This window comes from Cynocephalus volans, chromosome 6, assembly GCF_027409185.1.
Source record: "Cynocephalus volans isolate mCynVol1 chromosome 6, mCynVol1.pri, whole genome shotgun sequence".
NCBI classification, from domain to species: Eukaryota; Metazoa; Chordata; class Mammalia; order Dermoptera; family Cynocephalidae; genus Cynocephalus; species Cynocephalus volans.
This window is the reverse complement of record NC_084465.1, coordinates 64,012,041-64,039,854: the sequence shown is the minus strand read 5'-3', so window position 1 is coordinate 64,039,854 and position 27,814 is coordinate 64,012,041. Positions and strand designations below refer to the sequence as shown.

Below are 27,814 nucleotides of genomic sequence, written 5' to 3'. Positions count from 1 at the left end.
ATTAATTTTAATGTGAATTGCACATTACCCTTTAAAAGCTTTTAAAGGTAAGAATTATTGCAGTCTATTTTATTCAAACAGTATTAAACAGTCTCATGACAAAGAAGTGAAGGCCAGAAAAGATTGGTTTTTGACTTCATATGACAAAGAAACCCAAATTCGCAATTGTTTAACTGCAGGAAAAAGCAGTGGAAGTAGTGAAGTAGTCGGAGTCTTTGCAGTCTCTAATCTGCCTTCCTTGGGATGTGGCCTTGATCATCCGGGGCAGTTGCCAGGGCTCCCATTATATCCACAATCCCAGCAGCAAGATGGAGGGAGGATAAAGAACACATACTGCATTCCTTTGAGGAGACTTCATCTCACTGGCCAGCACTCAGGCACTTAGACACCTAACTGCAAGGACAGTTGAGGAATGTGACAAACAGCAGCTTTTAAAGAAGTAGGGTAAACAGACATTGGGAGACAACTTCCAGCGTCTGTTCAAGCTGGATATCTGCCGAGCTAGGAAAGACCTTTATAGAAAATCTTCAGCGAATACTTTCTTGAAGTTGGCATGTAGAAATCATACAAAAGCATCTGCTTTTGTGATTTAATTTAGCCCATCTAGCCATTGGAAGAATACATATAATTCACCTTAATTTTGGATGAATGCACAATGGAAATTCAATAATTTAGAAAGTAAAAAAATAAAATCTCAGTATGTATGTGTGTCAGGCTAAACAAAACATTTTTAGTATCATATGAACAGATTCTCTGAAAATTAAGCACTTTATAATTTTCTCACACTAACCTAATCATTCCTATAAAATTCACTGTTCAATTGTAAGAACAGATTGTTTCCACTATAAAATTATTAGTTTCCTTTAGAGCTAATTACATATACTGATATACATCAGAATTTGTTCTACTGACTTATGAACAATCTCATTTCCATGACAACACATCACAAATATAAATCTTAACACTGGACAGAGGTGTGTTATACTATGTGTAGCACTGCTTTAAGTTGTGAATTTACAAAATAATTCAACATTTCAGACTGTGTACTTATTTCAAAACAGGGATTTTAAGGGCTGGCCATTAACTCAGTTGGACAGAGCATGGTGTTGATAACACCAAATTCTAGGCTTAGGTCCCTGACTGAACCAGCCAACCAGCAAAAAAAAAAAAAACAACCACAGAGGGATTTTATAGACTGATGCAAGTATTATTAGTTCAGTGTTTACAGTATTCCTAAAGAAATACTTATGAATTACATTTATAGTATTTTATTTAAAATATCACATAAGAAACCTTAAATTTCATAAATAAACATCTCTGGGGGGAAAATGTACAGAATTTATGATGAAGTAATTTAATAGCAAATGGCAATTAAAAAGAATTAAGGTTTTATTATATTACATAAGAGATGATTAATACAAAAATTAGATATATTTTTAAAGCCCTTTTACACAAATAATTTCCATAATTTGACTGTAACGTAAGTATGAATATACCTTAATGTTACTATTATCAAATTAATTTTGAGAGTAAATTACTTAATCAAGTCAAGTTTATGCTGATTTATAAGAAATTAATCAGGTAATATAACACTAGAGCTCATAGCCAACCCTATATGTAGCACAAAATAATTATCTCTGATAAATACCTATAAATATAATTTATGCATACTTTTAATATTTTAAAATTTAAATAAAAATCTCACACATAGACAATCTGGGTTAAATTTCCATGTATGTTTTGAAAAATAAATGTTAGTATGAATATATTCATATTTAAACATGATTTTAAATATTCTTAATAGAGGAGACATATGAAATCTGTACACAAAAGCTAAGTAGCATGATGCAGCTTGCAGTTATTTTCCTCAGAGGAAAAAATTACTTGATTTTTTTTTTTTTGCATAGGATTAAAACTGGGTATATTTTCTACATTTGTATAATTTTCTCAGGAGCACTTCTCACAACATAGATCAGGAAACTAATCTCCACTGCTCTAAAGTTCCCACCACCACTTTCTCCCATGTAGCAACAGCAGAATTCAATTCTACTTCTGAGGCCAGAAGAATGGTTCAGAAAAATAATGATTATGAAATATAATGATTAAGAAAAATAATCACATAAAAATAATTAAATAAAGCAATTAAAAGTCAATTAATAGTTTTGCATTTTTAGGAAGGCTTTAAAACATTTAGAATTATAATGAATATATTACATTTATTCTAAAAGTTCAAAATTATTCCATTTTTGTAGTACTGAAAAGGAGATGTTACCATTTGAACCAACAATTGCATTTTTTATACATTTTCATAAAAGTTTGGTTTTTCATATTTTCAAAGGCCCCATTAATCTGTAATAGTGATAATTTTATTTATATTATTGGTTATTTAATATATACTTGTACATGCAACAACATACTTCAATCGCCATCTAACGTTTAGAAATATTTCATTGTATTTTCACATTAAATGGTTAAAGCATGGTCTTAAGAGAGTGAAATTTAAGGAAAAAGAAAGTATTGAAAATATGCTGTTATTTTCACTAGTATGTTTAGGTATTTACCCTTAAAAGTTATCACCCAACTGAATTCCTACTAAGAACTAACAAGTGATTATCAAAAGAGAAGAAATATAATTAAAATAAAGAAAATGGTGACCTTGATTAAAAAGTACAAGATATTAAAAGTCACAAAGAGAACATCAGAAAATCATGAGTGATTTACCAAAGTGACAATGCAGTAGCAGGAAAAGAGCCATTGGTGGGAAAGGTAGCCTCCACTAAATAAAAGTCCTTTTATTTTTGGCAGCTGGATTCAGTAGTACCTCAGTACGTAAGTTTAGAAGAGTTATGATTTCAGGAAGAGGAATTCAAATAATTGTATCTTGTCTGCAACTTCTATTTTAATAAGGAAAGAGAAATTGGGGAAAAGAAATGTACGGTGTTCTAATTAAGGCTGAAACAAAATGCAGTTTAAATGTAGAATGTCAGCAGTGAAAATTTTATGAATAATCTGTATGATTACATGTCTCTAAAGTAGATTTTTAATTAACCACTTATCCTAATATCCTTCATGCTTGTAAATTGCTCCCTAATGAATGGTTGTGTAAGCAGAAGGACTCAGGAAGAAAAAAAGAGATGACCAGCTCTACGGGGAATTTTTTAAGAAGATGAACACCTCAGTAATTCATTATAGTGCTATGGTCCTCTCTCTTCTTGAGTCTTTCACTGCACAGGGAGGTGTATGGACTACAAAGGGTCTCCAGGCTTATGTCCCAGGCCACACCCGGGTAAGTAACTGTGGGTTGCCCCACAAACAATAATAAATTTATGATTGTAATATTTTCATATATCTTTTTGACACAAAAAATGCACTCTAAAGAGTGTCAATGCCTTTATACAAAAGAGGAAGCATCTAGGTTGACAATATGAACTTAATGCATGGAGATGGAGCAGGAGCTTTGTGGTGTAGTGGTTAAAACCATGGCCTCTGGAATATGACTGCTTGGACTTGAATGGTCATTCTACCACTTACTAACTGTGTGACCTTGGGCAAATTACTTAACCTTTCTATCCTTATCTTTAAAATGAGGATAATAACTACCTATCTCATGGAGGTTTTGTAAGTATTAAACAGGATAATACAAGTAAAGTGCTTACAACTAGCCTGGCATGTTACAGTCCCACAGTGAACATCAATAAAATCCCATACCATAGACAATGGTGACCAGCTATGGTGCAACCAACATAGATCAGCTCAAAAACAACTACTTGTGTGTAAACTCGACACCTTAGCTCTAGCTAGGAACAATTATACAATTCCCAGGATTGGTACTATATGGGAGACAGCAGTTTTGGAGACCAAATATTACTGAGTTCTCTCCCTGATTAACATAATATGAAAATGAAACTGCTATGTAACACAATAAAGAATAAAACCTTACATGAGGTATGCATTATCAGTATGTATTCCATGTCTCCAATGCATTTTAAATACAATTTCAGGTTTAATTTGTCTTTTTAATTTGTTTTTGTTCACATAATAATATTACTTCATACAATCAATTACATTCTTCAAATCCTATCTTATGAGAGAAATACAGGAATGTTACCATGCATCCTCACCTAATGTAATGTATCCTTTCTTAAAAATAACATATGATTGATTATGCATTTCTATTTCTTAAGTTGGATAATAATTGAAACTGTATGTAAGCTTCAGGAAAAAATGTAAATCCATTGAATTATATTAAAAGATTAAAATTCTGCTGGTTTGCAAAGTGTTTTTAACATGTTATATCTATATTAACTGTAAATATTTTTGCCTGATTATGAAATAGTTAAAATAACAATAGTGTTACTGTTTTGCAAATCAAAACAAAATATACTTAAATTTTAACAATATGTTGGCTATAAAAATTCATATTGGCAAAGTATGACATTTGTGAAAATTAACTTGAAGAAAATTCTATCACTAATTTGGCCAAAATCTCATTTAACAGGTTTCAACCCATAGTAATTTCACAGCACACTTGCAACTGAACATAGAGGAAGTCGTAAAAATAATGGCATGAGTATAACTTTATACGGCATCAGTAAACACCATTTCTCATCACATTACTGTGACCCTCTCTGGGGAGAGATGAGGAATTGTTCCTCCAATACCCTCTTCTAGAAATTGGCTCTTTTCCCAGCCTTTTTTGATTCTTTTTAGCTTTCGGCTTATATATGGAAGGAGTAAAATGATCTTACCCAGAATTACAACTGAGGGCAAAACAAGAGCAAGAACAAAGTTTGGTGGTGTATAAAACCTGTAATACTCTTCTTCAAAGGCTCGTTTCCATCCATAAATTAAAACATGGAAAGTACTGATGAGCAGAGCGACATATCCAAGCGTAGACTTGGGGCAAGAGAGGAAGAAAAAGAAACAAAGAATAAGTAATAAATTATTCAAAATCATAAATTAACCCATTTAGATATAACATGTTTATATTTTGATAAAACTATTTTGTCTTAAATTATTGAGCTACTCTTTGTCTTCTACTGAATTAAACAATTTTCAACATTTTCACATATTTAATATATATATATAATTTACGTGCATACCTTATTTCACACAAATAAGACCATATTGCATAGTTTAATATTCTGATTATTTCATTTATTACATCAAGAACATTTTCCTTATATCATGAAGTATGAAAATATGATGTTAATACTGTGTAATATTCTGTGGACTGGATGTGCCTAATTTATTTAACCATTCCTTTTTGTTGATCATTTACTCTGTTTCCTAATAGTGGGACTACCGGTCAAAACATCTAGCTTTTCCTTAACAGTGTTGATATTGACTACTAAACTCCTCTTTATAAAGGTTATCCACATTTTCACCAGTTGTGTATAAAAAAGTGTGTGAATGTGTGTGTGCATCTGCATAAACACATATATGATAAAATCAAATGCTGAAGAGTACTCTCATGGGTGTACACACACACATATAAACACTAGTTAATAGGTAAATATGAAAAATCTTATAGTATTAATATATGATATAAACAGCAAATCAAATATGTGGCTTTACTGCCCATATTAAATGAGATTATTAAGAATACTTCAGTTAGGCAGTTTACAGGTTAAATTCTAAAAGGTCACCATTCTTTGGTTTCCTAAATTATGTTTAAGATGGCTTACTTTGAGAAATGGTCTATGTTACATAAATGTAATGGTATATTAGTATAATGATGTAATGTCTAGCTTCACTAGAAAAACAACTCTAGCAGGCAAAATGTTTGCAATTACTCATGTAAATTTATGATGATAATTTGAACCTGTCTAGCACCTTTTATCAGAGGGCCTTCTATTTCTTTTCAGGTGTGATTAAACTAGCAGTTGGGAAAGTATTCACATTCTCTTTTCTTCGAAAAGGAAAAATGTACTTAGGCAAGGGTTATGTACTTAATTTGAATGAGACTTCTACATGGCTTAAAAAAAAGCTCAAACAAATAGACAAAGAAACAAAACAAACTTGGTGTATCACTAATCTACATATTGCGCTATAAGCCATTTGGATACAACCAATACAGATTTTGTGATAATATAGGTAGGGCTTAAGTTTGAGTTATGTATTTTTAAAATATGCAAAATTATGATATAATATTACTGCAGAAGGTGAATATTTAACTTATTAAAAAACACAATGGTATTTTGAAATCCCTTTACAGACACTCCTATACATTACATATGACCGAAATATTAAATACATATACTAACAAGATTCATAAGCCTGGCTGCTTGTCATAATCATTTACCTAGTTAATCTAGTTTGATAGTGCTTGTGTTTGTATGAATACACACACACATTTCTTTAAAACTATTTAGTCTTACCTTCTCCCCATTTGAATTCAATTAATGAGATTTTTCTGGACGGATCAAGATGACTCAAAATACCAAATTTTTCATTCATCTGGCTGTAATAAATTGACTTTCAAAATTAAATTTGATCTAAGCGCAATCCTCCACTTCCATTTTTTTTTATTTTAGAATAACCTTTATCATTAACATAGTAGGCAGCGCTATCAAAGCCTTCCAGTACAATCAGTACTGCTCTTTCACTTACTAAATCAGTGTTCCAAAGTTGGCTTTCAGGAATAAGCGTTACCTAAGCTAGAAGCATGAATAGGGTCCCCCAGAACACTCTTTTTATAAGGTAGATATTAAAATTTAACTGTTGTGACCAATGAAATTCCATACTGTATAATTCTTCACCAAATAAGACCTCACATACCTGAATAAAACTGAATTCTCTCCAGTTTAAAGCACTGCTCACTGAAGGGATAGAAGTGACTGCCAGGAGGGAAAGTAAGCCAAGGCTCATTATGCCAAAGGAGATATATATTTCAATTCTCCAAACTTCTTCCTCATTCCAAGAGTTTTCAATATTTGCATGAACCTAACAAGAAACCAAATATGAATTTTCTTTATTTGGTAGAACATTAACTGATTCAGCAGAGTTCACTCTTGGCATAAGAAGAACCAGATCATACATGGACATATTTAAGTTGTACTAATTCAAGTTAACAAACCATTATGGAGAACCTATTACTGGATGGCATCATTCTGGGTGTAAGGGAAAGAGAAGGGAGAGTTAAACAAAAAGAGGACTAAGACTCTCTCCTTCGTTGCATACATGCAAGAAAAGAGGGACAAACCTATGCCGTCTCATTTGCAATACGTCACCATTACAGGGACTCCTGAGTTCAAGACTGTAAAATGCTGAAGGGCTGGTTCCAGAGTGACACACAAAAAGTATTGGCAGTGAGACTTAAGTTTTGAGGTCCTTTTGCAAGTTGGTTTAAACTCCGCTGAATTTGGGTACATTCTGGCCTTAGTTTAATTAGAATACAGGCAGGGAATTTTTAAACTACTCTATCCTCCTCCCTCATATGAATAATACCTTTATGTTGATTTATCTCTTTCTTCTTACCTTGTCTTCCAGGAAGCTGGGATTTCCCTGAGGATAAAGCCCTAGGGAGCTCAAATATTTATTCACTTGAACTGCCTCATTAATGTACTTTTCCAACTGTACAACTGCCTCATTCATATAACAGTATTTTTCCAAATGTCTTTACCTTACATTGATAATGCATATATAATGAAGTCAGACTTAATTAACTCTGAATTTGTGGTATTTTGCATAGAGAATACTTTTAGAATTTTCTGCTTACACACAAACAATATAATTAGAGTATAAATTAAGGATTAGATTGCTTCAGCTATTTTGATTTAAATAAATATCTATTTATGGAAAACAGATTCCAACTTAACACCAGCTTAACTTTGTCCAGCTCCAGTTAACAAAAAATACTTGAAATAAAAAAAAAAAACGATACTTCTTAGCCACTAGTTCCCTGAAGCAATCACACCAACATCCTGAAAGAGGCCATAGAGATCCTCTGATGATAAAGGCTCTTACTATCTTGTCTGATGTAACAACAATCACAACAATACAGAACAACGGCATACCCAAAAACTACAACCTGGATCTACCTGCCCTCCTAGTTCATTCATTCATCCCACAAAAATGCTTTTTGAGTGTCTACTATGTCCAGGCACCATTCTAGGCATTGGGAACACAGTGAACACCACAGAGATCCCTCCTCTCATGAACTTATATTTTGATGGGAGAAAGCAGACAACAGTAAATATAATAAACAAGGAAAGTATAAAGTGTGTTAGAAGATGGTGAATGCTATTGAAAAGAGAAAAAGGAGAGTAGGGTAAGTAAAAGGAACTGGGAGTACTGGGGTTGGGTTGGGTTGGGGAAATGTAGAAGAATTTACAATGGTTCCAAGGTAGGCCTTATTGTGGTGAGATCTGAGCAAATGATTGGAAAGAGGTGGGGGAGCTGGTTGAGCAGATATCAAAGCCTTAGTATCCAGTTAAGAGAAGTATTTTTAGGAAGTGAATGGTTTAAAGGACATCAACCTATTATTTTTTAAAAACTTATTTTAGGTTTACTGTTGAAACAAGTTTAAGTACTAAGTGCTACATACTTGGACCATGATGCCTTGGCTCCGTATAAAACACAAATACTTTTACACATTTGTTTTGGTGCAATGTCTTCAGCTTTCATTGGGAAATGCTATACCAAATGGCTTCAGTGAAATGTTATATTTCATTTGCAGAACGGGAATTACTGAGGAAAATCACAGTCTACCTCATCATTCAGCCCCTTCCACGAAGCTCTCTCTGAGATTCTCTTGGAGGGCTAAGTGCAAAAAAATCTTCACTGGAGGAACTAGTATCTCTTTTGCTTTTTGATAATAAGAGCCTAGTAAGTAACTGTCTCCTTTTTTATTATCAAAAATCTCAGAGTCAAAATAGAAGCTGTATAGACACTCTTAGCCAGCAGAGGTATATTCTACTTTTTCCTCCTGGTCTTGATTTCCTATTCTGTTTTACATTTTCATTGGTTCTAATTTTATTTTATATGTTTACTGAGAGTTGCCTTATCATTTTGTGGGCCATGGCCAATTATAAAACTTTAAAATAATTAATTGCTAGTGCTGAAAGCAATCACTGCAATGGTAACTTAAAAAAGGGAAAAACAGGGCTGACCCCATGGCTCACTCGGGAGTGCGCGGCGCTGGGAGTGCAGTGGCATTGGGAGTGCTGAGGCCACAGGTTCGGATCCTATATAGGGATGGCCAGTGCACTCACTGGCTGAGCGCGGTGCGGATGACACCAAGCCAAGGGTTATGATCCCTTCACCGGTCACACACACACACACACACAAAAAAAGGGAAAAACAAAACAAAAACACAATCCTTTACTTTTCTCCTTTTATTTTGCAAAGAAGGGGATGGTAGCAGTTTTTATCCTAAATGATTTTAAATTAGCCACATAATACTTAGGCAAAAACACTGTTTAAAGAACAACTCTTTCTTCTCCCTAAATATACCAAAAGAGAATTTCTATTACAAGGTATGTAAAATTTTACACTATTTTAAACCTTATGTTTTATAATTTATACTAATAAAGTATTTCACTGGAGTCAGGTAAATAACAAGCAAGTTCAGTACCTGCTGATAAGCCATGTTGAGAAACAAGTATCTCTCTGACCTTCGCATTGGTAAGCAGAGGCTGTAGGCAACATGGACCACAGCAAAGAAAAAACTTAGTAATCCAAGCTGTTTTCTACACTGTAACCAGGTCTCCAACCAAGGTGGAAATCTCCTATACTTGGTGCCATAATAAAGCTGATATGCAGCTGCCAGGAGACCTGCTAGGTATACCAGGGACAGCAAAGTAATGGCAACTACAGGCAAGGTTTTATTCACGATCTCAATAGGAATCTTGTAAAAGTCACTCTGCTGGTTTTTTGCATATGGATGTATCACATCTCTGACAAAGGAATAAAGAAAGAAAAACGTGGCCAGGCTTATGGCTACCACCACTGGACCTCTCCAGAGAGTAAATAGTCGCAGGGGTAAATTTTCAATCTCTCTCGCTGATGATAATGATCCCAAGTCAACGGGAATGAAATTCAACTGACGGGCAAGTTCAATAACCTGTTGTCGGGCTTGAATATTGTTGCTGCATATATAAACCTGTGGGAAAAAACAAAAAGACTCATTGTTACTATTGTTGTTTTAATGATCACTTGCTCCACTTAATTTATGGAACGTCACTTGCCTTGAGTGATGCAAATGATAAAAGTTAAAGTGATAATTTAATTTATTAACTGATAATTAATGGATTCAAAGTAGTGTCATCAAAACAAAAAAGTCCTTGCCTCTTGTGATGACATATAAATAAAATACAGGAAAATCTAGCTACAACCTGGGATCTTCAGACGGGAGTCCTCAGGGGAAGGGAGGCAGGTGGAAGGGTGTGCTGTTCTAGACCACGTGGTTCTGTAGCAACAGCAAGGTAAGCCCTCCCCTCCAGTGGCCTAGGTGGAGTTTGAGCTGCTGGCCATGCCACTCTTCCCCTCCAGCTCTCTAACTCCCATAAGGAACAGGGTGGGGCTGGCTCTCTGGGCTTTCACAGACAATATGTAGTTCTAGGACGGCAGTGATTCTGCCTAGTAGATTGTAAGCACTGCCCTTTACAATACTGAGCAAGAGCAAAGATGGGTGCAGACTCTGGATGGTGGCATTTGCAATTAAAACCTCTAAATTATGTCATAATACTGTACTGTTAATAAAATTTAGGCTTAGAAACCAATTCATTAAATATCTCTAAAAAACCATGGATAATCTCAGGTATATTATTTCATTGGTCAGTAGATGAAATTCTTTCATTTTTACATAATAATGACAAACCTGGCAAATAGAAAAATAATATTATAAGGCTTAATTAATTTAAATAGAAAAGCAAGTGCCATTTTCTAAGACTAAGATATTATCTTTATAGGAACTCTAATCATGTGATGGATAGAGGTGAGGATGGGCTTTCAAACTACCAAAACCTCTTAGATACTGTTACAGTTGAAAATTCAACAAGTACTTTTTGAGCACCAAGTTCATTGCTGGAGTGAGCTGCTATTACTAACGGGTAGGTCATCTCACTTAGGGCTAGAAAAATATTGCTATTAAGTCTCTCCAAGTAATGTTTGGGGAAAACAAATTCCTAAAAACATCACTGAAAATATTTGTGTCAAGGCTCTGAAACAGACCACACTGAAATATTTGCAAGTTAAACCTATTTACATAATAGTGACAATGTAGAGCTCTTTGGATTATTAATCTCAGCTAACATTAGCCAGATGACAAATCCTAAACTATTACAGAAACATGCATAAACTTTTAAAATGAAGGTCTTTTTGTACCAAAATAAGGAAAGCATTCTAAATTAATTTATTACAGTTGTGACAATGGTGGAGTAAACATTTTTTTTTTAACTCATTTGGATAAAAATGTCTATAAACTATAAAATTTTATAAGAAACCTAAAAGTATAACTCAAACATTCAAAATTAGGGCATAAGAACTATGAAATACAAATTAAACTATTTCTGTAGCTCATTTTGAATTTAATCACTATTCCACAATTTTTTTGCTGTAAAAAAATCAAATTTATCACAAATATGGGTAAAGGATTAAATTCAGGTCACTGGTCCTGGCTCTAATTTTCTTGGTCTACATCCATTGCTAAACTTTGGTAGATATGCAAAAGGAAAAAAAAAAAAAAGGATCTAGAAATCGCTTCTAGGAAAGCATATATTCTTTTACTAGTCTTTAAAATAAAGACTTGACAGTGAATGGTTATCATGACTCTAATGTGCAGCATACAATGATATAATACTTAAATTTATTTTCTAAGGAATCTAACCAACTGTCTTTATGGACAAATATAATAAAGGTATTTTGTCATCATGATTAATTATAATGCATACACACACCTTTAAAAGATGTTTAAGGTGTATTATTTCACGTGTCACCTTATAAAAGCTCTCACCCCACAAAGGCAGTGACAGAACTCCCCATCTGCTTTATTCTCAAGTTGAACTAGATAAAGCACTACCCACAGACTCGTACACCAGAAGTGAACCTAAGAAATCCTGTCTGCTTCTACCTTTTAAGTGTAGATTAAAATCTACAGTTAAAATAAAACAAAATACTATATAAAATTCTGTGAATATTTTATCTATGTAAAATAAAAAGGTACTTCAAATATTCTTCTTGAGGATCATATTAAATAGTACTCCACTGAGAGATGGAATATTGTGTCACCAAATAGCTGCAAGGAAGGGAGGGAGGGAAGAATGAAGGAAGGACAGGAGGAAGGGAAAGAGGGAAAGGAAAAGGCCTGTTTATTACTGTTTCTATTTTTGAGCAAACCAGGACAGATTCAGTGCAATGTATCACATTACTGATCAGCCAACCTTGCCTTTTCTTTAATTAACTGGTTATGACAGAAAAGTCTAAGTTAATTTCTCAGCTTTCCCCATCATTTTGGGAATAGAATGTGCCCTTACAAGGTCAGGACATTAATCTTCAGGTGCCTGTACATAGTTTTCAAAGTGATAATCAATGGAGAGTGTCAGAATGTGGTTTTTTAAATGTATGATACTTACTTAAATTGTTTAACTATGAAATATCAGATAAATAAGAATAAAATTCAAAAATACATACCTGTCGGCTGGCATCCTTAGGTCCTAGCTGAAGTGCCCAAGCTGAGACAACATTAAATCCTTTGACAATCAAGGAATCTGGGAATAATGAAGCTAAATATTCAGCATTGGATTCTGGGTATTGGTTTATCCTCATGTTATTGCTCACGTCAATCAGGATTTTACCCACAAGCAGATGTCTCAGGTCCCACAGGGAGGTGTAATGTTCTCTATGTATAGCAACAAATATTATATTTGTTTTCATTAGAGCATCTTCATGATGGGTGACATCTACTACATGAGGAAAAAATTCGGAAGCAAACTTGGGATTTCTACTTCCTATGACCACATGATAGCCACATCTGATAAGTCGAATGGTCAGGGATTTGGCAAAATCCCCACTTCCAATTACACCTATAGTGACCTTCCTTGCATCTTTGATACTGTTTATGCCATTAGGCAAAAAATTTTCGCTAAGGCTCTTAGGGCTTCCCATCATAGAGATTGATTCCATGATACAGACTCTTCTGAGATCACCAGGAATATCCTAGAAGGGAGAAAATAAAATGTTCATCAATTACCTATTACCAAACATTAAAACACTTCTAGACACTGTAATAATGCCCTGAGTTTCTAGAGGTAAAATATTTTGGCATGCTGCATAACACAGAACACAGGAAGATACAATTTGTGAGCTAAAAAAAAGATCTCTAAATAGAAAAATTAACTGTTGCAAAGCTGATGTGCAAAACTGGAGCTTCTCAAATTTTAAATGTGGACACAAATCACCTGGGAATCTTATTAAAATGTAGATTCTGATTCAGTAGTTCTGGAGAGAGGCCCAGGATTCTGCATTTCTAACAAAGGCAATGCTGCTGCTGTTGGTCTGCGAGCTCCTCTTTGAGCAGCAAGGCTCTGGAGCATAAAAGGAAAGAGACTGAAGTTTTCACCCAGAACTTCTTTTTAAAACACATTTATAACAAGTGTGATTACCCAGTTTCTTGGCAGATCAGAGGCAGCTAATTTGAAATGCCCCTGGAGGCAGAGAGTACCGTGATACCAAAGGAGTAGCTCACACAGCAACAGAAGACAGAAAAACCACTAAAAAAAAAAAAAAAAGAAAACCAAAGAAGCATTTAAACCAAACTGTTTATAGTCATTTTGGATGGAGTCTATAAACTGTCCTATACACCTCAGTAGAGTGACTTTATTATTAAATGAGAGTAAGATAAATCTGCTAATTAAAAGGAACCCTGTCACTTAAATAATATTTTCAGAAAAATAGGCATCAAAATATAACAAAGGGTTAGTTAAATACCATAGACTTCTATCATTGACCCTATATCCTATAACTTATCATTGAGAAAGATAGCTTCCCTGTGGAAAAGAGGTTAGTAATGTGTTTATAGTCTTAAATTACACAGTACTTATGAAATCTTTTTCTTCCCCTTTTATTCAGTGGCTGCACAGACTATGATGCAGTTATTCTTCCTGGAAAAATTTATCAAGTTTTTATTTAAGTGACTAACATCTGAAATGTTCATATTTGTAATAAGTTGCTCAAGATTACAAATCGGATGGCCATGAATCATTGTCACTGTTGGGTCTGAATGAAAGGTTCATTCCTATTCCATCTCCATTACACAATTTCTTTTATACTAACAGCAGATGTGGATCCCTTCAGAGGATTTAATGAATTTTACAAGCACGAGGGGAATGTTTCAAAAACATGTTTTTTTAGATTTTTACTAAATGAAATTTAAAATTACTGGAGCCAGGAAAATTCAACTTTTTACCCTAGACATGGGTCACATTTCATGACTCCAAATACATCAGTAAATTAAGTTTTAGAAAGACACTAATAATAGTAATATTACCTAATACTCATTTAGCACATATGTTTCAGCTGTCTTGTGCTTTACATATATTAACTGATTGAATCCCCACAACCACTCAGAGATAACTGTTAATATTGTCATGCCCATTTTGCAGAACAGGAAAACTGAGACATGCAGAAGATAATTAATTTGTCCAAGGTAATAAGAGAGAAAATGGGGGAGCCAGGATTATAACTCAGGTAGTCCAGCTAAGGCATGAGTCATTTGAATGAATGTAAGAAATTTAAGAAAGGGTTTTTTGGGAGGTATAAAGGGGCGAGGTGAAAGAGTTATGGTTGTACTAATATTAGTCTATTATTCCTTTTTCTTTGGCTATTTCATTACTCCTCAGCATTACCTAGTGATCTTAATGTCTGAGATCTTAGATCTTGGGAAAGGAGAAAACTCATTATTTTAAAATTTATTACATGTTTCATTTCACACCTTTCAAGATAGAAGGGGTGTTAATTATCTGCTTTCCCTTGGAGTGCCTCCATGAACCCAGAATGCAAGGTGGGGGTCAGAAGCACCAGGATAGTACAAAACCATCAACATCCTCTTGGAGATGGCTATCTTGGAAATCAGGAGCACTTAAAGGAACCAGAAGTAATGAAATCAATGCTCTTCTCATTAGAAAATTAAGGGTGAAATGAAGTAACTAACTTACCTACTTCTAATTATATACACATTATCTAAGGGTGAAAAAGGTTACTACATTCACACACAGGAACCTGTTTCCTATATCCCAGTCTTGAGTTCTTCTGCGTATATACCATAATATCTCGCAAAATAAAAGAACTGCAGAATCTTTAAATCTAACAATCATTATGACCAAGCCCTTTTCAAACTAAAAACAAAACGAAAACAAAACATTATCAGTTACCTGCTTTTTTTACAAAGCAAGTTCAAACCCCTTCTGTAAATCAGAATGAGAACAGGTAAAAATACATTAGGACCTAATAATGTCACCTATAAGCCCCTCACTATACCATGTATTTTATACATATTAATGGGTTACTCTGGTCTAACATGTTTGGGCCTTATTCATATAGTATTTCTAATGGCAAGTTCTAACTAAGCCCTTTAATAGTGTGGCTGTGGCTACAAATAGAAGTCAGTCTAATAAATGAGACTCTTTTTATTATAGTTTTAAGGAATGTAAAAGTATCCATGAGAGAGAGAAGGAAAAAAACTGCAAAACCTTCAATGGATCTGAAAGATGTAATATTTGTTTATTGCTGAAGACATAGGCTTGTGTGCTATTTCATTGTTCATAGAGTGTTTTATATATAATATCTTTTTAAATTCTCAAATGGCTGTGTAGTACATACTCTACCCATCTTAAAGAAGAGAAAATGGAGGCTCAGGGAACTTCAGTGATTTGCCTAAGACAGTCCAATTTGTAGTGACACAACCAAGATTCAAATATAAATCTTCCAACCTATGCTCATTCTGAAACTGCAGTGCAAACATTATATAGGGAATCTTAACTCAAAACTGTTTAGCATCTCCAAATTTCATCCATAACTATGCTTTCTAAAAACAATACTAACTTTAAATAGCTAAAATACGAATCTCAGCTCAGGACAGTTTCAGATGAATACAAAGCTATATGCTTAAGAATTCTAGCTACAAAACAGATAAAATATGGTTGAAATAATTCTCATCTTGGATCAAAACCAACCAAAGATTTAAATTTATTAAGACTATAAAAAAAAACCATGATTGGTTTCTGTGTAACTCTTAAAGAACTCTGGATAGCCACACGTGTGTCTTCTAAAGACTGCAAACACTGTGAAGGTATGTACTACTTTTAGAGGGGAGGAAAGAAGAAAGGGTCAAGAAATGTGTTCATATCCTGTGGGACTCACCCATACTCAGACCTAAGAGCAATACATCTCCCACAAGTTGTGGTGCTGAGAGACACTGGAACAAAATCTCATCAATTTATAATTTGCTTAGCTAGTATTTTAGACCATTTGGTTAACAGCTGAGCTGAAGTTAACACATGTGCTATCCATGATAAATTGGGTTATAAAAAATGAATAATGTCAACATCTGAAGGAGGTTTACCTATGTATGAAAAAGAACATTAAAAACCTTACATTGCAGATTCCCATTGACGAGGAGTAATGCAACTATAATCTAAAAGCAGACCTACCCTGCTGTGGCCCAACATGAATTTATCCAAGCCACTGTGTGCTTTGTATTTAACAGATAAAGTACAAGGGAAGATGTGGTGCTTACACTCAAGGAATTTATACCCTAGTTAGGAAGGAACCTTACACACTTACAATAAAAAGCAGGGAAAAAACCTCCTCATATCAGCATATAATTAAGAACTGGATTGTATGATCAGAATATAATAACCTCATGTTTATTGGCTAGCAAATACAAGTTTTTCTCTGTTGCAGTAATTCACTTGTAAATAAAGTCTGCTATGAAAGCCCTGGCATCTAGCCTGTACTCAAACCCATTTCCTTAATTTCAATCTAGAAGATCAGAGAAGAGAATATAGTGTTTGTTCCCTTAGCTCAAGTCATTCTTTCATATGTGTGTGTGTGTGTGTGTGTGTGTGTGTGTGTGTGTGTGTGTGTGTGTGTGTGTGTGTGTGTGTGTACATATGTATATAGAGAGTGAGAGTAATAAAACTGTATTTACAAAATAATCTCTGATTCACATAGAACTTCCTTAAATCAACTAGATGACGGTGCACTACAAGTTCATTCTAGCTTAAAACTAGAAGGCCCTGATATAAATTTGGTTTTCTTTGACCTTAAAAGTGCCAGGGCACTGGTTCCCAAACAGCAGTTAGAAAATATATGGATAGAAAAGGGAGTTTTTCATAAGATTATTCAGCTCAAAGAATTGTCCTTTACTCTGAGAGTATGTCTCTTCTATTTTTTAAGGTCAAAATGTCCTTTCTTCATAAAAGGATAGTGATAATAACAGTTGTTTGAGTTGGCAATCCTATATAGATCTCTTCCCTCCTTATTTCACTGGTTTGTAAATTGACAAGTCTGAGGACTACTGCTTTGTAGACATTAGGAAGCTCTCCATGTGAAAGTGCTCCTTCAGCCTGCTGGAAAGAAAACCTTTCCAGAGAGGGGAGGAAGACACGCTTGAGCGAGCCCCTGCAACTGGAGACACCTGCTTAACACTCAGAGAGTAGGGGCACATTCTGAAGCTGAAATATCAAATATTCCAGTCGAATATTCTGTAGCTAGATGGTGGTTTTTACTATCATAACCTTTGGGTTACACTAAGACAATCCCTAAATTCTCTTAGTATTTAAATAAATGAATAAAACCCAACTGTTTATTTATATCTATGACAATAAGAAGTTTCTTTAGCGAAAAGATGGGATTTTTTTGTTTTGTTTTGAGGTTTTTTTTTAGAAGAAGTTCTTAAGCCCTTTAAAAAACTTCAAAAGCAAAGCCGCAATTCTGCTTGAAAATAAGAATGTGAAAATAACCCAGCGGTTATCTCAGTGAGGTCCCTGAACCAGTAACATCAGTATCACCTGGGAGCTTGTTAGAAATGTAAATTCTCCAGCTCTACCTCAGACCTCCTCAACCAGAAACTCTGGGGGTGGAGCCCAACAATCTGTGTTTCTACAAGCTTGCCACTTGATTCTGATGCATTTTAAAGTTTGAGAACAATTGCCCTAATGTAGTGCAGTCCAATCACTTTTTGCTGTTTGTTTGAATATTAAAATCCACTTAAGTCAGATTATTAAATTCTTTCCCTCAGCTGAAACTTGGGTAATTGGTATGCATTCTCACTTGAAAATCATTTCCCCCAAATTATGAGTAAATAGTAAATTAAAACTATATAGGTTTATTCTTTGAAAATCTGAAAATTTGAAATTCTGAAATTTGAAATTCTATAAACTACTGCGATTGCAAACAATTTATTAATGTTTCATACCTCAATCCAAGTTTCTTTTTGTAGAACCAAAGAATATTCAGAAAGAAACATAACATTATAAAGTCGAGTACCTCCAAGCTTTCTAGACTCCTCAAATAACCAGCATTTTAATGAGACAAATTCAAAATAAGTAATTTCCAAGGTATTTCATGTACCTTTATATGGGTATAATTTTAAGACATTTCTAGTTCCTAAATCAACAAAACAAAATTTTATGTTTACACTGCAGTTACTAGGGCAGGAAAGCAGTTCTATTCATGTTAGGAACATTTTCAAGAAAAAAGCTTTCTGGTTAAATCTAGGTTAGTTCAGAAATTTAGTTACAAAAATTTTTCCCCAAGGACTTCAGTTAATAAAATCTAGGATGTTCTTTAAAAAATTAAAACAGCAATATTCCCCCAATGCCTCCTCACCCATTTTCCTCTATGTATGGGGTGGAGAAGAATGCTGCACCCATCCCTCCATCCACCTCACAAGTGTAGCATGTCTTCTTCAGCCGAACCAAGTGCCCCGTGCATACCTGGGCTTTCATAATAACTGCAAGTTAACATGACCAGGAGTTAGGTCTAAAATGAAGCTGGGTGTATCATGTCAGAGCATGGCTGAAATAATTTCTCAATATAATAAGCTCATGGTTATTGGCTAGCAAATATAACTTTTTCTCTGTTGCAGGAATTCACCAGTAAATAAAGTCTGCTCTGAAAGGCCTGGCATTCTAGCCTCTACTCAAACCTATGTCTCTAGTTTCAATGCTTTACCATATAATAGGTTGAACATGTCTGTAGTTACACTGTAGTTACAAATGGCACTAATGCCCACTGAGTTCTAACAGCTTTAAGGATCTGTGGTGATTAACATCAATTTAGAAATCAGTCCACACAAAAATCAGTAGCATTTCTTTTCTCCAATAGTGAACATGCAGAACGAGAAATCAAGAAAGCCTGCCCATTTACAATAGCCACCAAAAAAATAAAATACTTAAGAATTGAGTTAACCAAGGAGGTGAAAAATCTCTATAATGAGAACTACAAACCACTGCTGAGAGAAACGAGAGAGGATACAAGAAGATGGAAAGATATCCCATGCTCTTGGATTGGAAGAATCAACATAGTGAAAATGTCCATACTACCCAAAGTGATATACAAATTCAATGCAATCCCCATCAAAATTCCAAAGACATTTTTCTCAGAAATGGAAAAAACTATCCAGTCATTTATATGGAACAATAAAAGACCATGCATAGCCAAAGCAATGCTGTGCAAAATAAATAAAGCTGGAGGCATAACACTACCTGACTTTAAGCTATACTACAAAGCTATAATAACCAAAACAGTATGGTACTGGCATAAAAACAGACACACTGACCAATGGAATAGAATAGAGAATCCAGAAATCAACCCACACACTTACTGCCATCTGATCTTTGACAAAGGCACCAAGCCTATTCACTGGGGAAGGGACTGCCTCTTCAGCAAATGGTGCTGGGATAACTGGATATCCATATGCAGGAGAATGAAACTAGATCCATACCTCTCACCGTATACTAAAATCAACTCAAAATGGATTAAGGATTTAAATATACACCCTGAAACAATAAAACTTCTTAAAGAAAACATAGGAGAAACACTTCAGGAAATAGGACTGGGCACAGACTTCATGAATACGACCCCAAAGGCATGGGCAACCAAAGGAAAAATAAACAAATGGGATTATATCAAACTAAAAAGCTTCTGCACAGCAAAAGAAACAGTTAACAGAGTTAAAAGACAACCAACAGAGTGGGAGAAAATATTTGCAAAATATACATCTGACAAAGGATTAATATCCAGAATATATAAGGAACTCAAACAACTTTACAAGAAGAAAACAAGCAACCCAATTAAAAAATTGGCAAAAGAGCTACGTAGGCATTTCTCTAAGGAAGATATACAAATGGCCAACAGACATATGAAAAAATGCTCCACATCACTCAGCATCCGGGAAATGCAAATCAAAACCACACTGAGATACCATCTCACCCCAGTTAGGATGGCTAAAATCCAAAAGACTCTGAACGATAAATGCTGGTGAGGTTGCGGAGAAAAAGGAACTCTCATGCATTGTTGGTGGGACTGCAAAATGGTGCAGCCTCTATGGACAATGGTATGGAGGTTCCTCAAACAATTGCAGATAGATCTACCATACGACCCAGCTATCCCACTGTTGGGAATATACCCAGAGGAATGGAAATCATCAAGTCGAAGGTATACCTGTTCCCCAATGTTCATCGCAGCACTCTTTACAATAGCTAAGAGCTGGAACCAGCCCAAATGTCCATCATCAGATGAGTGGATACGGAAAATGTGGTACATCTACACAATGGAATACTACTCAGCTATAAAAACGAATGAAATACTGCCATTTGCAACAACATGGATGGACCTCGAGAGAATTATATTAAGTGAAACAAGTCAGGCACAGAAAGAGAAATACCACATGTTCTCACTTATTGGTGAGAGCTAAGAATTAATATATAAATTCACACACACACACACACACACACACACACACACACACACACACACACACACACACACACACACACACACACACACAAAACCGGGGGGAGGGGGGAAGAAGATATAACAACCACAATTACTTGAAGTTGATACGACAAGCAAACAGAAAGGACATTGTTGGGGGGGAGGGGGGGAGGGAGAAGGGAGGGAGGTTTTGGTGATGGGGAGCAATAATCAGCCACAATGTATATCAACAAAATAAAATTAAAAAAAAAAAAAAAAGAAAAGAAAAGAAAAAAAAAAATCAGTCCACCACCAAAGATGGTAATGATACTCATTCATCCATCCACCCATTCATCTATCCAACATTCCCATCCATTCATCTATCCAACATCTTACTGAGCCCTATGCCCCAGGCATTCGGCTAGGTGCTGACGATCCAAAAACACAAAACAAGCATTAGCTTCCTGGCTATCTAATCAGTATGTTGAAATTATGAATGTTAAATCATACACGACAACTTAAAAAAAAAACCTTATTAAGGTATAACTTACATATAATAAAATTCGCTCATTTTAAGTATGCAAATTAATGACTTTCAATAAATTTACAGAGGTATGCAACCATGACCACTATCCAGTTTTAGAACATTTCAAACAACAGTAACTGCTATTACTCAAATTTTAAGAAAACTGGCCAAGGGTAAACTCCTCTTTTAAAAAAATCCTACTTCCCTCCCTGTTTTGAATCCCCACTGGCCAGTGAGAGTGTGGGCTGAGTTTTGTTGACCCGGTCTGGAGCTATGGTAGTCATGGAGGGTCCTACTGCTTTGGCACATGGAGAGGCAGAATTGCAATCTTAGAGGGTCTGGAACAACCTACTAAAGAAGTGGTCTCAACCCTAGCTGCATGCTGGAGTGACCTGGAGAGCTTTAAAACATAGTGAACTCTGGTTACTTCCCCCCACCCCCCTGATTTTTATTTAATTGGTCTGGGGTTCAGCCTGGACATAAGGAATTAAAAAAAAAAATGATCAGGTGTTTTAATATACAGCCAAGATTGGAAACAGCTCTACCAAAAGATTCAGGATCCAACTTAGTACTTATTTTGGTATCTGGAGACAGCAGATGTGGCTTTTTGACTCTCGCTTACGTCCTTTTCTACATTGTTGTTTGTAAAAATGAAAAATAACACTAGGGAGAGAATAACAGTTACCCCTGATTCCAGGAAGCTGGTGTGCAATCCCTTTCCAACTCAGGCAGAAGCTGTATCAGAAGGTCCACTATTTTGCAATTTCCTCTCTTCACTTTCTGGAAAGGGCAATGCCACTCTTTAAAATGTGTCATCCCACTGCCCAGCACACTTTGTTCCTGTTGTTTCATAACATTCAAAATTCAGAATGTTCCCATAATGGTATCTCTTCTTTCTATCCTATAAGGGGCTCTTCTCAGTTCTCCAGGAAGCGCAGATCTTGCTTACCTGAGCAGACCAGTTTGCAAGTGGACTGACTCACTCCAGAACTGCACTTGTTAAATTTTAATGCAAATATGATCACCTGGGGATCTTGTTAAAATGCATATTCTGATTCTCTCTGCCTGGGGTGAGGCTAGAGATTTTGCATTTCTCATAAGCTCCCAGCCGATGGTCCATGGCCACACTTTGACCAACCAAGTCCTAGAGTCTCTTTACCTTTTTATTTGATGTTATTCACAGGCCATCCATATTAAATAATTGATAAAACGATGACATTCAAAGAAAGTTGTGTTTCTGTGTTATCAGTGAAAGGACAGACCCAGGCTTCCAAAATCACTTAATTCTGAGTTTCAATTGCCTTTGTTTAATGAAAAACAAAGAGGTTGTACTTGACTCCTGTGGTCCTTTCCAACACTAAAATTTTTTGTTTCTAAGTCTCAAAGTTATATGATAATAGTAATGTCACTATCTTATATTTAACACTTCAACTTTAGAAGCTTGATTTAAAAGTGTGATTTAAGTAGCACATAGGCTCCCAGAAATTTCAAGGTCATGGTTTTCCTGAATGGGCATTTGACTTGCTATATGCATTAATTCTTAAGAATGTATTATCACGGTAAAGAATTCCATTACAACCAGCTACATGGCCTCCTCAGGCTTTCTGTTAAGAAGCATTTCCTTCTCATTCCTGTAGCTGAATGGCAACTGTTGTGCTATGTTAATTTTAAAAAACAGAACCTAATTTGTTTCACATATAAACATCCAGGGCATTATTACTGGATGACAGTAACTCTGAAAGGGCTGTCCTCAGAGCTTTTGATGACATTCACAACCCGCTGTTTTGGACAGGTTATCAAGACAATGTAATACTGCAGGGCCATGAGGTGGGGTAGGTATAGTCTTGACTTTGGTAGCCTGTGTCTGAACCTTTCTTCTTTGCCTCTCCTGTAAACACCCATCCCTTTTTGAGATAGGAGGTGCTTGGTCCCCCTGGGATTGGGTTTCAGGCCACTCCCCTAGGTCTTAAACCACTTCCCTAGGATTCAGGCACCTCCTCTGGGTCCTGTACTGCTGTTGCCTGTAGCACCTATTTTCGGTACCCGCAGGTGGAGATTGAGACCACAGGAGGCAGACTTGTATAATTTTGGTGGCTGAGTATGCTCAGTATAAAGGAATTTTTTTTTTTTTTGTCTTTTTCGTGACCGGTACTCAGCCAGTGAGTGCACCAGCCATTCCTATATAGGATCCGAACCAGCGGCGGGAGCATCGCTGCACTCCGAGTGCGCCACGGGCTTGGCCCAGTATAAAGGAATTTATCCTTTGAATGACCTCCCACTGGAGTTGCCAGAGAGCACCCAGAATATTCTAAGTGTATTTGGTGCATGGGATGGAATTTGACCAATGAGCATGCTCCAAAGAGACCAACTGAGCATGTGCAAGGCTATGTTACATAACTGGGAACCACCCCCTTAGTTGAATATTCATTATATACCATGAATATGTATAAATAACTAAGCTATAAAAGTTAAATCCAGGAAGACAGCAGAGCTGTTGCTTACTCTCTGGAGCCAGCTTGCACTTCGCCTGTACTTCACCTTGCCTTTAGCTGTTCACTCTGGAACCAGTCTATACTTTGTAAAGTGTATATTTCTTACTTCTGCATTAAACTTGCTGCAGCTGCTGCTCAGTCTCTGGAGCTAGGTGGCACTTTCCCTATGAAGTCTGTATTTCTTATTCCTTATATTAAACCAGTTTTCATTGCCTACTGTTACTGACTCTGCTCTTGAATTCTTTCCTGTGGTGGAGTCAAGAACCTGGTAGAGGATGGGGTGGGTTGAAGTCAGCTATCTTACCTCCCCAGACCCTCTCCTTTTGTATCACTTTGAGGCTCATGACACCACATAATACCTTTTCCTCGTCCACACTGCTGTCCCTGACTGACTTATAGTTTATTCCTTATCCTTGGAGACTTTGGATCCCAGTATATACACAGTCATCCTCTCTACCCCAACAGCTGTCACCTTTCTACAGGATGTCATTCAAATGAACAAACTATTCAGCTTCAAGGCCTCTTGTTTCCTTTACTGAATTATTCATCAGAGGCAACAAATTTTTACCTCTACTCCACCTCAGTCATTCACCTCGTGATATCTTCAAGTATTCACACTGATAATTCTATACAGCAAAAGAAATCTAAGCTGTTGACCCCACAGGACTTCCTCACTCTCTATTGACTTGCTCTAATTTCTCTTTAAACCCAGACTAGATTTCATAATTTATATTTATAGTTGCTCCCTTGAAAAAATCCTTGAGTCTCCTACTCTCCACTTGGCAAAACTCTAGTCCTAGAAGAAGCTGGCTATCCATTTTCTCTGGTCTGCATCCAAGTTGGTGATGATTGCTGAAGAAAAATCAGACAGCTGAGCTCATTAGTTTCACCTTAAATTCAGAGTCATCAACTACACCAAAGTCACCCATCAAAGGCTGGTCTATCCACTTTTGTCCTGGAGACCACTGCTTTTCATCTCCCAAGGGACTATGGTTATGACCTCTCTCAACACCAAAGTCACCCATCAAAGGCTGGTCTATCCACTTTTGTCCTGGAGACCACTGCTTTTCATCTCCCAAGGGACTATGGTTATGACCTCTCTCAGTGACATCTCAAACTTAACAGGTTCAAAACAGAACTGTTTTCCAGCCAGACCCATCCCCCCCTCGAATTTCCTTGTCTCAGTAAATGGCACCATTACCAATCAAATTGCTCAAGTCAGAAATCTGGGAGTCAAGAATTCTTGAGTCCTTGCTCTCCCTCACCTTTGACATAAAATCCAACTCCTGTTCTCCAAAGTATTTCTTAAGTCTCTCTCCACTGACACCAGCCTAGTCTAGGTGTCTGAACTCTGCAAACATTTCCTACTGGGTCAGCCTATTTTCTCCTTTGGCTCTTTCCAAACCATTCTCCACAGAGCAGCTAAGATCATCTTAAAATGTAAATTGTCATACAGTGTCTCCCTCTCCTTAAAATCAATGGCTTCTTGTTGTACTTAGAACTATAGCCACCTTCCAGAAAAGGCTCTTGAATGAACTAGCCTCTGTTCACCTCTCTAATTTTATCCTGCATGACTCTTACTTCCTATTGTCCAGCCACAGCATCCTTTTCTAGAAGTAGAAAAGACCAATCACTTTCCCACCTTGGGAACTTTGCATATGCTGTTCTGTCATTTTAGTAGAATGATTCACTCCATTTTTTTTCCCTTTAAGCCCTTGTTAAATTTCCTTTGTAATCATTTTATGCAATTGTTTCTTTACTGTTTATCATCTCCCTTTCCAGACAATAAGCTCCTTGAAGGCAGAATCATGTTTGTGGTTCCACACTGCTTCCACACTGTCTGGAACGTAGTTAAGAAGCATGCAATAAGTATTATTTCTTATTGAATGCATAAAAAAATGCCAGGACCAAAAGAGATGTAATAGGTCTCTAGGTCAGACCTTTCTTTTGGCTGATCAAGACATGTGGGCCCAATGGGGGTAGGTGATATGTGAATGCTATGGTTATGCTAATATGTTATGTTAATATGTTAATATGGTTATGTTGATGTCTCAGTTACCTCAGTATCATGGTTACTGGCCAAGAGCGAGCAGGGAACAAATGCATCTCCAGATGTCCCAGCTGTGTCCTTTACCACACACGCAGTCCTCATCTTCCAAACTTTTGGTGTGTCCGCTTTCTCATTTTTCTAACTCATTTATGGTCCTTTCTTTACAAATTTCCCTTCATCTGTGGTATTTTCTCAGTATTAAAATACAATTATGCTCATTCACCAAAAGTACATTTTCCATGGCACCAGTACAATAAAAAGTGACTTGGATAAAACTTTTCATTTCCTTCCTGCACAATTTGCTCAATTTATTATCACTAATAGTGTCTCAATTCCCCAACCCCTCCAACAGACTGACTAGTTGAGACAGAGTCTACAGCCTAATGGCAGCATATAGCGTTTCTCTTATGTTTCTAAGTATCCTGTAAAATATCTAAAATGGGTATTTTTCTCCTTTAAATAGCCTCTAAGCTTTGAAGTAACAGAAAGATATGCAGAGTAAAAAAAAAAAAAAAAAAAAAATACAGCGTTAGGTAAAAAAACAAACAAACGGAGATCAACATAATAAAATAATCATAAAGAGAGGAAAAGGGAGGATCGGGAGGTGGTTTAAAGAGAACTAAGGTTCCAAGCAGTGGGGCTGTTAAAAGGACTGGAATCTAATCTAAGTCATGAGGGTTGGGGTAGGCGTCTGAATTCTGTTTCTCCTACAGTGATGAGCGATAACCTTGGCCTGGAATAAGTTTTTCGGCCTAAGAAACTAACTGCCCGAGGAGTAAAAACTGACACCGATCCTTCTCCACGGGATGGGAGAGGTAATAAATGGAAATCTCCGGACAAAAATTCTCTTTATCTCTCTGCTCTATTTTAAGAGCGAGATTTTTAGGGCATAATTTTCAACAAGTTTTGGCTGAGGCTGAAAACAGGGCTCAAAGATAATTTAGGACACTCAAAGAAGAGGCTAATTACTTCCTAGCACAAAATGGCCTAAACACACGATTATGTTACTGGATAATAAAATGACTACTAGAAATACCTGTTTGCAAAGCAGCATGATCTTTAATAAGATGCGCTGCGTCAAACCGAGAGTGGCCCGCAGACTATCAAGGAGGCGAAGGTAACCTGCCTGCCCTTTCCCTTTGGGGCACATCCTATCTGGGACTATGTCTCTTCTGGCCTCCCTTACCCTGGGCCCAACCTCAGGACTTCCCGGGAGCTCTGGGAAGACCAAGATGGGTAGCGGGCGGTATCAGTCGAACGGTCACCCTTCTCCACCCTTCCCACGCCCCCACCTCCAGGTGCCAGGAGACAGGGACCCCGCCAACTCAGGACGGACGCCCGTAGAGGGCTCAGAATCCATGGAGGAAGGACGCAACGTGTGGCGCCGACTGCATCTTGACCCTCAACTCCGCCGCCGTCGCCACCGCCTCTCGCGCTGCTCCCCGACCCGCTCACCTCCGCGCCCTTCGCGCAGGGCAGAGGCGAGTCTTGCAGCTCCTTGGCGCGGCGCCGACTCCCCAGAGGCCCGCCCGGGCTCCAGGGCCTCCGGACTGCACCTCCGACCGGCGGCTGCAGGGTGGCTGCCGCGGCGCTCGCGCTCCGGCTGCTTCCCCGCCTCCCCGAGCGGGACCGCGTAGAGCCGGAGAGGACGAGGGAGGGAGGCACGCGGAGGCCGGCCTCGCGGTGACGCGCCACCAGGGGCTGCGCGCCGGGCGGGCGCAGCGCGTAGGTTGCGGACAGAGCTCGGGACGCTGGCTGGAGTGGGGGAAGAACCGGGGAGCGCGGGGGAGGAGTCGGGGGAAGGAGGCGAGCGTGGGAGTGTGTTGG

General features: G+C 36.9%; 1 protein-coding gene across 2 annotated transcripts; it reads right to left on the bottom strand.

Annotated features, from left to right (window-relative positions):
• Positions 1 to 27,814, bottom strand: STEAP2 (STEAP2 metalloreductase). 2 transcript variants are annotated; one of them, XM_063099825.1, is made up of 6 exons: positions 27,443 to 27,734; positions 12,634 to 13,158; positions 9,578 to 10,105; positions 6,781 to 6,945; positions 4,749 to 4,896; positions 1 to 393 (listed from the first exon to the last, which is right to left on the bottom strand). In XM_063099825.1, exons 2-6 carry the CDS (start codon positions 13,123 to 13,125, stop codon positions 374 to 376), a joined length of 1,353 nt encoding a protein of 450 aa, XP_062955895.1. In that variant the 5' UTR covers positions 13,126 to 13,158; positions 27,443 to 27,734; the 3' UTR covers positions 1 to 373. The 2 variants fall into 2 exon arrangements, with proteins under 2 accessions (XP_062955895.1, XP_062955896.1); XM_063099826.1 differs by lacking the exon at positions 1 to 393 and having other exon boundaries at positions 4,491 to 4,896; positions 27,443 to 27,814.